General features: G+C 46.6%; 1 protein-coding gene across 3 annotated transcripts; it reads left to right on the top strand.

The window, feature by feature from the left end:
• Positions 1–5,221: 5,221 nt before the first annotated feature.
• Positions 5,222–6,920, top strand: LOC100278761 (uncharacterized). 3 transcript variants are annotated; one of them, XM_008656539.4, is made up of 3 exons: positions 5,227–5,538; positions 6,120–6,571; positions 6,654–6,920. In XM_008656539.4, exons 1-2 carry the CDS (start codon positions 5,489–5,491, stop codon positions 6,559–6,561), a joined length of 492 nt encoding a protein of 163 aa, XP_008654761.1. In that variant the 5' UTR covers positions 5,227–5,488; the 3' UTR covers positions 6,562–6,571; positions 6,654–6,920. The 3 variants fall into 3 exon arrangements, with proteins under 3 accessions (NP_001359412.1, XP_008654761.1, XP_008654762.1); XM_008656540.4 differs by having other exon boundaries at positions 5,360–5,538; positions 6,120–6,495; positions 6,572–6,905; NM_001372483.1 differs by having other exon boundaries at positions 5,222–5,538; positions 6,120–6,913.
• Positions 6,921–10,872: the final 3,952 nt, after the last annotated feature.

The raw sequence follows: 10,872 nt of genomic DNA, 5'->3' as shown, positions 1-10,872 counted from the left end.
ACTGTCGGGTACCATAATTAGGGGTACCCCCGGTACTCCTAAACATGGCTGAAGAACATCTTTTAAAAAGACTGGTAAGCACAGTTCAGAGTTAAGTCCTTGTCTACCGAGGGACACGGTCCCGTCTCACCCGAGCCCAGCCTCGGGCAAGAATAGTAGTCCCATACGGATTCACGGCTCGCCCAAGGGTCCCCCTCAGGCAGGGGGCGCACCCCAGGCTTGCCCGAGGCAGAACTCGGGTAAACTTTGTCGGGTAGCGGCCTCGGCCAAACCGCCTTGCCACCAACCGTATCACGTGCGCATTTAATGCAAGGATCACCTGACACCTTATCCTGACACACGCGCCGCGGTTAGCAAGGTCGAAATGACCGCAGTCACTTCACCCTTTTACTGATCGTTCTGACAGAATGACGACACTATTCACCCCATTCTGACCACTATGCCAACCACCAGGGTAAGACTAACAACAGTAAGTTACCGCCTCTCCCGAGTTCAGCCTCGGGCACGACAGGGAGCTCTGCCTCGCCTGACCCCAGCCTCGGCCTCAGGAGGAGTCGTCACCGCGTCCGACCCAACCCTCGGCCTCAACCTCGTCCTCGGGAGGAGGTCTCCGCCTCGCCCGACCTAGGCCTCGGCCTCGGGAGAAGTCACCGCCTCGCCCGAGACAGCCTCGGACCGACTATGCGAACAGGGAATATGACATTATCCTAACCCTAGCTAGCCACCTCAGGCTACGAAGGAACAAGACCGGCGTCACATCAAATTACTCCAGTAACAGGTAATGATGATCCCCGACATGCGCCCATGACGTCGACTGTCCTCAAGCTCTCTACGAAGTCAAAGAAACGTCAGCAGGACCCGGGGCCGCACCGCCAGCCACGCTTCTACAGGGCTCAAGCACTTCTCCGCCGGCCACGTTAGCATATAGCCACACCCCCATATGTACAGCTGGATCACCTCCATGTACCTATAAAAGGAGATGTTGGGCCTTCCCAAAGGGGGGAGGGGGAGCTCACCCTTACGACTCACGCAACACGAACAAAGAACTCTTCAGTGCAACCTTCACTCCACAACACTCGATCTCTCAAGAGACCTAGGATTCGTTCCCTGTCTCATAAAGCTTGTATCCCCTACTACAAGCACCCCCGTGCAAGATAATATAAGCCTCATCCTCCCTCTGCTAGAAGTAGGACCATCTTAGCCCGAACCAGGATAAATCTTGTGTTTCATCTTGCATCAATCCATCCGGGCAGGGACACACGACATAAAATTCACTAGTCGGTTCGGTTGAGGGTCCCCTGGGTCCGAAACACCGACAACATAATTGTTTGTTCGATTGATCAATAAGTGTTTTAGGCGATTTGAGCAAGGAGCTCATAATCCAGGATCAGAATATGTTGGAGGATGGTGATAGGAATCTTATGGAAGATAGTGATGGAGATTCATCCATGGTGGATGATGGCAGGCAAGACAGAGCGGGAAACTTGGAACACAAGGGAAAGGGCCTTTCCTCGGCCCAAATATTTGGACATTCGTGGATGCCCATTTACCTGGATTGTTTTTGGGTGCCTAGGAAAGCTAGCATAGCCAACTAATTCTTCCTAGCCAGATTGGATGAAATATGGTGTCTAGGTCATCTTGCTCGTTGTGTTCATCAAGTTGGACATCCTCCTAGTCTTGAGCGTTTCTTTGCACATGTAGTCAGAGAAGGGATGGCGTGGCGGAGGGAACAAGGATCGAGCACTGGAAGAAATGGTAAGGGAAATGAATGGAAGACGATGATCTCTTGGATCTGGACTTTAAAAGGGAGCAGGATTTGATATCCAAACTTCAGAAGGGCGAAGGGGAGAGTAGAGAAGTGGATCTTTAGGAACAAGGGTGACGCCGTCAGGAAAATGTCACGGGTACTGGAAATCTTGGCAGGGTGGTCTTTGGAAAGGAGGCAGGGAGGTCGTCCGTCATTTGCTCTTGGTAGGGGTGGTTTTGCAAGTCGACGTGAAGAAGAGCGTTTTGAGGCTAGTAGCAAAGGAGACGGACTAGCGAGGAAGAGAGAAAGAGATCAGGGGTGCAGTCTTCTATCATGGGGGGTCAGAATTCTGATAATAGGAAACTCTTGCATAATGAGAAGGAATTTTGGATGAAGGATGAACAAAAGAGGCAGATCAAATGCTTCCGTTGTATGAGGATAGGTCATCACCAATCTAAATGCACAAACGATATGTTGTGCTACAAGTGTAGTGAGTTTGGACATATGGGGACAGGGTGTCATTCTCACGGGAAGCTCTGGTTGTTTGGTTTTGGGATACCAGAGCAAGGTTTTTTTCGGAATAGACATACCGGAGAACAAAAATCAGATTGTTGGGCTAGTGGCTGTGATCAAAGTTTTGGATGGAAAACCTTCTGATGAAAAATTGGATGAAGAACTTAAAAATCAGGTGCAAGATAAGTGAGACTTTGGCGCGGGGAAAATATATAAGGATGAATTCATAACTTACTTCCAAGATATGGGATCTTTGGAGACTTATGCCATGTTACACAGTTTGGAGTTACCAATTTACATTGTTTTGCATTGTAGAATACATTGTTTATAGTGGAGTTTGAAATGAGAAATGAAGATGGATAAGCTGCTAGAGATAGCCTAAGAGCACATGCTCTTTCCTACTGCACACACATCCCCATGTGTATCCAACTGTGTATGCACATGGGGGGATATGCCCTGAGGAGCAATTCAACATTGACGTGAAATTGGATTGGGCAGAATGGTTGATAAATCTATTTAACTAAAAATATTCCATGTTAATATTTACACATGGTTCTGTTCATTTTTTGCTTATTGGCATGCTAAGTAATCATACTCAGGTAGGTCCCTAGTTTTGTAATATCAGTGCTAGGTAAGAAAGTTATTATACTGGAAGTTACATGTTTTCTTGGAGCATGGTAGATTTTTAGCAAGCAAATCAATGCAATGTACTCAGTACTACACATATAAGTCTCACCAAGTCTAGGCATCTATAGCAATATACTACTGTTTGTAAGGCAATGTGATGATTCAATTTTCAACCATAGTTTATTTCAAAAGTAGCTCATACGACATTGTAGATTATTGGACATGTTTGTTTTAAATATTTCAATATTTGATGTTGTATATTCTTCACGTGATTACCTTTCTTTCAGCCTTTTTTGTGCAGTTCAACAAGCATTATGATGAATTTGCATTTATGTACTATGCTCACTTAATATCCTACTTGTTGTGTTAGCTTCATCTATCCACTTTATACCGACAAATCTAGATCAGACATAAAATCTCATATGTTTATACACGTGCAAATCTCTACTATATTTAAATGGAAGTTTCTCGCTTCGTGCGTTGTCTCCTCCAACGAGCGCAGCCAGCGAAATAAAAGGAAAAAATAAATGTCCAACGAGCAAAGCACTGCGTGGCATTGGGGTTCAAAAGGTCTCCCTCCACCCTCGCACGCCTAGATTCTAACCAATAGAGCTCACAACCACTTGTATTCAACAAAGAATGGATATTTTGTAAATATTATGAATATAGAAGCCCGGCAATCGACTATAACAATTGATTCGACAGATTGGTTAATAAAATATCATCGTTACCAACTGACTCGTTACCAGTGTCTCCTAAGGCTGTGAAATCCTTATATGATATGAAACGAAATCCTGTGGCTTTACTGTTCTGTTATTTATTTGCGGATAAATTTATTCTATGCAACCTAATGTTTACTGAAACAACGAGGGATTCCCCGTCTTGTTTTAACCTGAAGTTGAGCACAGAAGGCGTGGCAGTTGCTTTGCTTCACATGGCTGCATTTCTGGCTTTGCAGGTTGTCGATCATACCGCGCGCACACTATTTCCAGGAACATGACGGGGTTGCATTTGTGGTGGAGGATTAACAAAAAAAAAAACATTTCGCAATCCGAACATCATTGACAAGACTGCTGGTTTGTAGTGAACAACCAACATGTGAAAAATATCGAGGACAGACTCTCATACTGCCTATTGGAACTTACTAACTCGTGGTCAGCTAAGCTCAAACAGTGGAAGAATAGGAAACAGTTTGATGTCGATAAACACAATGTATTAGGACAACAATGTTTTTCTCTGTCTCTCACAATGGTACAATACAGGGTATTTATAGGTAACCGAGGGTCGGCCCCGCCCCATCAAAGACGATTATACCCTCAGTTACCTACGTTATCCCTGGAATTTCCCCTTACGGGGTTATGACGGATCATTACAGTGTAATCAATTATAAACATGGGCTGACCCATTACTAACTCTGCTCGCGTGGCAGCTTACAGTCGGAATCCTGTAGCATGGGCTGACTATACACGGGCTCCCTATTACAATTAGTGACAGGTTACAATGTATGGTCTTCGCAGTCCAGATTGTTCAGTCTCTGGAGTTCTTGATGTTCTTCGCCCTGGTCTATGCGGGTGGAGGTAGCGCCTAAGTCTTCGCCTGTGCGTTCTCTCCGTGCACTTTGTAATGTAGCTCACTCTTCAGACCTTCGAGGTCTTTAATTTTAAATCCTCTGGCACTGGCCTTTCGAGCGAGAGTGCGTTACGTCTCCCCCCACAAAAACACGACGCTCGACTTAGAGAATAATAAGACCTTGTTCGTTTGTGCCGGATTGGTAGGTCGGAACGATTTCTAACCGGATTGCTTCTCTAATTTATATAAACTTTGATTAGCTGGAACGGTTCTGAGTGCAATCCGACACAAACGAACAAGGCCTAAATAAAAAAACATGGCTAATCGACGCACAAGCTGCTGATGAGAGCAAACCATGGCCGTTCGGCTTTTGAGAAGGAAAAAAAACATGACAGATCGTTGCACAAGATGCTGGTAAGAGCATGGCCGAGCAAAAGCACTAGCAGAGGCGCTGACCAACCATCATGTGGCACCTAATCTCAGGCGGACGTGCCGCCCAGCCCAACTCTCGCCGTCGTCGTCTCTCTCTCCGGGTATAAACACGTCGCGGCCACGCCTCTCCTGGTCACGACGGCGCGTGCCCCCTGGTCCTTTTCGTTCGTTGCACTACGTTGCCACGCTTGACGCTTCCACTACCCTGGTCCCTGGACCCTGGGCATCCATATCGGCACGGCCGTCGCTGCAATAGCATCGCGCTTTGGTCAGAGCAGAAGCCAGCGCCCATGCTTAACCAAATCCATCACGGCGCTGCCTAGTTAATCAACTAGGATACCTGATTAAAGAATTGCGTAACTAGCAGCGGCGCAAAGCCTCGGCCGGAGGCCAATCCTCCGTGTCCGGTCGGTGGCGCAACCCGACCAAACAACTTCCTTTTAAGCAAACCGCTCGCGTTCCTGAATTCCTGACCCCCGCTCTCTCTCCCCCACCCGCACTCGCCCCACGTCTCCTCTCTCCCGTCCCGTCTGCTCTCTGATCAGCAGGAGAGAAAAGTGGATGCGCCAGCGAAGCGAACACCGTCCCTAATCGTCGGCCATGGAGAGGTCTCTCGACAGCTACTCCTCCATCAAGGACGTCACCTACAGGTTCGATGCCTACGCGATTCGGTTCTCTCTCTCTGCCGCTTCTCAACTTCCTTCTTCTTCTGTTGCCGGCCTGCTGGATCAAAACATTTGGAATCCATCCATCTCTGATCCTCAGTGGGAAGTACGGAATATTTCACTAGGAAGTAGGGGAATATTTGAGTTGCGGTTTACTGCTAATCTGCTACTCGTTCTCTTTGCTACCTTTTGATTCGCTATGTAGTTCGCCCTACTGTATGTGTGTGTGTGTGGAACTAAGCGATTGGTGCGAATTGTCCCAATCATTTTCCGTTCTCCGATTGGCCTCCGCAAGCTTGCCAAGGACAAGCGGAAGCACCGATTCATTCATACCCCCAAACCCAGACTCGGCGTGTCACTCTTTACTTAAGGACTAAGGTTTCGGTCAGGGCGGCTGAGAAATACAGCTGCCGAGTCCTTTGCAAAAGTGACAATTTTTCAAGCACCAGCATTCATCACACGCACGCACGCCCTCTGCACCTGAAACTGCCGGGTGGTTTTCCTGGCTGGCGACATGTCTGTCACTCTCCACTCACACCCACTGTTGCTGCCACTGGCACTGGCAGCTGCGGGTACTGCGGGTACGCGCTGAACCTGAGCTCCTCGGCGCGGGACACGGAGGGCATCGGGCCCAAGTACCGCAAGCAGATCAGGAAGGGCGTCGTCGCCTTCGTCGCGGTCGACGAGAGCCGGTTCACGCTGGCCCACGAGCTCACCTGCACGCCCTACTTCCGCTCCGCCCGCTCCTGGGGCCTCTTCAGGAGGCGGTCGCGCCTGCTCTGCCGAAAGTGCGGGGGGCACATCGGCAGCGCCTACGGGAAGGAGGAGGAGGAGGACTCCAGCTCCTCCAGCCTCTTCGGCGGTGACGGCTCCTCGGACGACACGCGCCCGAGCTCCGGCTCGGGCCGCAGCAGCGTCGCGTCGAGCCAGAAGAGCTACGTGGTCAGGATCAGCGCGCTGCAGCCGTCGTCGGATGACTCTGCTGTCGTTCCCTTCACGCATCGATGATGCATTGCAGGTGTCGAGTTGGTGTGCCGTGTTCTTCTTCCAGCCTGGATGAATTTGAATTTGCTGTAACCTGGGATGGCGATGGACTGCAGGAGGACGAAGTGGAGCAAGGGAAGATATTTCTTGGCGTGTCTAGACTTTTCAGAGGTTTGATCAGCTGCATGCTGCTTTCAGTCATCTTGCTGTTTGTAATGCCTCTGTGTTTCCTCTGTACATTGGTAAGTATAGAGCAACATGGTTTTTGAAATTTTGGTTGGTGTCGGGAAAATGATTAAAGGTTTGTGTATTCCGATTGGTTCTATAGCGTTTGTATTATGTCATAGAATTGAAATTTTGATTAGTCTTGTACTCTTGTCTCGCTTGCATGTGTGGATGGTTTAGCTTCCTAGCTCTCTTACTTTCTTGAAAAAAAACATTTTTTGGTACTGTGATATCATAAGTATTTGAATTTTACTGTAGGAATCCAGATTACACAATTAGGGCCTGTTTGGTAGAATAAATGCTACTCATGATTCTTTATGGGAAGTGAATATCTGGGAGAAGAGAATCTATGCCTAAAAGTGGTTCTCTGTGACATACTCTATGTAGAAAGAATATGTCATAACAATAACAATCAAATCAAGTAAAAAGAATTTGAAAAAATATGACTGGTATTTTACACTAAAATTCTGCTTCAATTTGCTATTTTTTTTGTTGGCATTGGTTTATTCTGCAAGAAGTGTCTGAACATAATCAAAGCTTGTCGAGGCCGGTGCAGCGGCACTTCATGTCCTGCGCCTGCTATGGTTACAAGGGTTTGTCCTTTGTATACTTGGTTCCAACCTCCAGCCTGTGACATCAGGAAAATAGCAATTAAATTAAGCTGGAAAATCTATTCTGCTCCAGAATTTTCTTATTAGTGCGGATTGTTCTTGTACTGACCGTTGGGAGCTTGAGAGCATCTATCGAGTACCTTGTCGCAGTTACAGGAATTACATCATCTGTGTTGCTGCTGAGAACAGGTAGAGAAGGAAAATGCACCTAAGTCAATAGTCAATGCAATCCATGATAATACGACACATTATTCTGCATGAAAACTTAGTTTCAGAGAAGGTTCATTTTTTTTTAAAAAAAAAAGAGAAAACATCCACACAAGTTAAAATGTTTGGAGAAAACATCCATTTATACCAGCAGTCCAATACCAGTAAAATGATACTACAATTTCAGAACATGAAATCACCTATAGATAATAACTCCGTACAATGAAATCACCTAAAAACATGAAATTGCAAAACATGCAATTGCAGAACTGACCAAAATCTGAATCAGACGTGAGCACACCCGGTAAATTGCTGTCATGAAAAATAATACAGGAGAGGCTAAAACTACTGGTGCTCACCTGAAAACCCAGATCTTGATACCAGCTGCTATCAGTTCTTGGTAGATTGGAAGCATAGATCTTGGGGAATCTGCCCAGTAGGACCCAATAACATTGCTGTGACAAACAGTGTACATGAGTGATGAGTCCACGTCTAAAAAAGGAACATCAAATATATGGTATGCTGTCAAGTATAATCATTATAACCTGCATGTTTGCCAAGGGTAATGAATTCCAGTTGTATTTGCATGCAATGCCATCTGCACCTCTAAATACTTGCATATCTTTCGGTGCAAGGATCATAGGCTCTGGACAACCAAGGCTGTGGATGAGAACATGTAATTAGACAGAGAAAGGAAATGACTCAAATGTCTTCTTTGATATGAATATACATTGAATCAAGTTTAGAAAGCAATGTTGACGAACAATAATTAGGGAAAGGGCAAACATAACTTCATTCACAGATGAGATTTGCGGAACTGTATCAGTTTATTACATAGAAGTACATGCAATGTAAATTGTCTAACACAAGTGTATATATAGTAGTCAGTGTTTGGATCTGAGGACCTAATGTTGCATGCCCCTGACCCAGATGGTGATGTAAGTTGACGCAAGTCTTTTATCCTGGTTCGGACAAGAAGAGATCCTACTTCCAGTAGAAGGTGATGAGATTTATATTACTTGCACCTAAGTGCTTGCAGTAGGGAGTACAAGCAGAGCGAGAGAGGGAAGGATCCCAAGTCCCAAGGGATGATTGAGGCAAGCGCCAATACCGTGTGGAGGAGAAAACTTGTGAAGTGTTTTCCTGTGTCTTTCAGAAGCCGTGGGCTATCCTATTTATAGCCTCCAAGAGGAGCTGCCTGGAGGACGGGAGTTGGCTGCGCATTGTGAGGGGATGCACTTGTTGTTGACTTATGCCCACTTAGTTCCTGCTGAGAGCCGAGGCCAAGCCTAAGGGCTCGGTCACGTACCCGAGCCCCCCTGGCGAGGGGTTGGCCATACTGTAGTGGTTGACACCGTACTAAGTATGGAAAAAAGCTTCTCAACTAGTGCATTAGCTCTGCAGTTTCTGATGACGTCGGGCGTCCTCCCATTGCGGACATCGAGGTCAGAGCCGGGCTCGGGCGAGGCGGCAGTCTGCCCGAGGTCGCGACCGAACTGTTGAAGGAGTGGCCTCCTGCGGGGTTCGCGGGGCGCAGGTAGCCGAGATCGGGCTCGGACGAGGCAGAGTTTGTCACGAGGATCGAGTTCCGCTTCGGGCGAGACAGAGTTTGCGCCCGAGGGCTAACTTGTATCCTTGTATTATATGTCCCATCGAGAGTTGGCAGACGACGTGCTGCATGAACAATGGTCGCCTGCGTAATCATAGTTGGTGAATCTATGACAGGACCGCGGTCTTGTTGTTCCTATACACACACGCAAGCTTGCATGGGTTAGGTACGCACATTGAATGCAGCTGTCCCTCGGCAGACTTCGAATGAGTCTTGCCCTGGGTTTGTCTCCCTTGCCCGAGGCACGCTCGGGCGAGGCGGAGACCACCGTTCTGGGGTGAGGGGACCTCAGCCATGACGAGGATTCTCCTGAGAACACACTCCGTTCGAGGGCAGGCTCGGGCGAGGCAGAGTTTGTGGAGATCCCTGAGGGAGACCTCGGGCGAAGCGTGGCTCTTGATCCTTAGATCTCAGGGGACGCAGCTTGATTGTATTTTTAGGGTTTAAGCGCGATTTAGGGGTGTAATATGGGTATCCCTAATTACCATACCCGATAAGGATCAACAATCAAGTGTTAGATGTCACAGTTGGACAAATGCGCCATGCGCACAAATGCAAACTTGCCCAAAGTAATTAGCAATCATAAATTGTATATTTCCTTATTGCCAAAATAGCGATTGCTTTTGTGATTGACCTTTCTTGTTCTTTTCAGCACAAAACAAACAATAATTGTGTAACGCTTGACCACATGGCAAAGAAGGGACCCCAAAAGTTAACGAGGGTTGTATTGAACATTTATATTGTTTTATAGTATAGAGATGCCGTACTATCAAGAATCTGTGAGTTTACTAGTTTTACTTGTTTCTCCAGTGCTCAAACTCCATCTCCCATATCTATTTAGGTCTAGAAACTAAGTGCCAAAATCCAAGTCGTTCTGGGTTCTCTGGTCTACGCGGCACTGCCAAACTTTAAAAATATCTGTTGGGACACTAGAGCTTCGAATTGTTCATTCTGTGCCCTAACAGTCACATGTTGCATATCCTGACAGGAGGATATAGCAAAAAGACTACTTATGTCCCCTTTACCTCTCATGGAGAAACATCCCTTCACACGCACTCCATCCCCAAGCTCAACAGTTTTCTCTCACCATTTCAAACCGAGAAGAACATCACGAACAATAAGAACCCTAATTCCTTCTCAGATCTTCCTCTTGAGCATTGGAGTTCTAAAGACCGCCATTACTCACTTGATTCTTGGAGCTTGCTCCTAGCCAGCGTTGTGCATCTTACATGAGCTGCAAGAGTTTGTTGCAGTCTTGGATCTTTGTAAGTTTCCCTTGAGATAGTGAAAAAACCTCTCATCCTAAGAGCGAAAGCTTTTGGCTTGAGATCAAGAAAGGGTGTGAGACCATTTTCTGTTGTGGCTCTCCTCAACAACGTGGAGATAGACAAGCCTTTATAGCGAGCTGAACCACATAATAAATCTTGTGTCTCTGTGTGCTTGATCTAAAATGAACATATGAATAGTCAGGGTTTGAGTGATATTTAGTTAGAAGATCTTATAACCATGTGCTTTCTGTTTACTATGGATTGCTAGTTTCAACTTCATACTTTAGGTATAAATTAGTTACTAGTATTCATTGAACCTGCTAAAGTTTGATCTGAGCCTGAGCATTATAGGTTGTCCAGAAGCGCATGACATCTACATGGTAGTGTCGGACCACGGTAGTGTCGGGTGTAGAGC

Source organism: Zea mays, chromosome 8 (assembly GCF_902167145.1).
Source record: "Zea mays cultivar B73 chromosome 8, Zm-B73-REFERENCE-NAM-5.0, whole genome shotgun sequence".
Taxonomy (NCBI): Eukaryota; Viridiplantae; Streptophyta; class Magnoliopsida; order Poales; family Poaceae; genus Zea; species Zea mays.
Note: the sequence above shows the minus strand (reverse complement) of the source record. Positions and strands in the feature narration are given on the sequence as shown.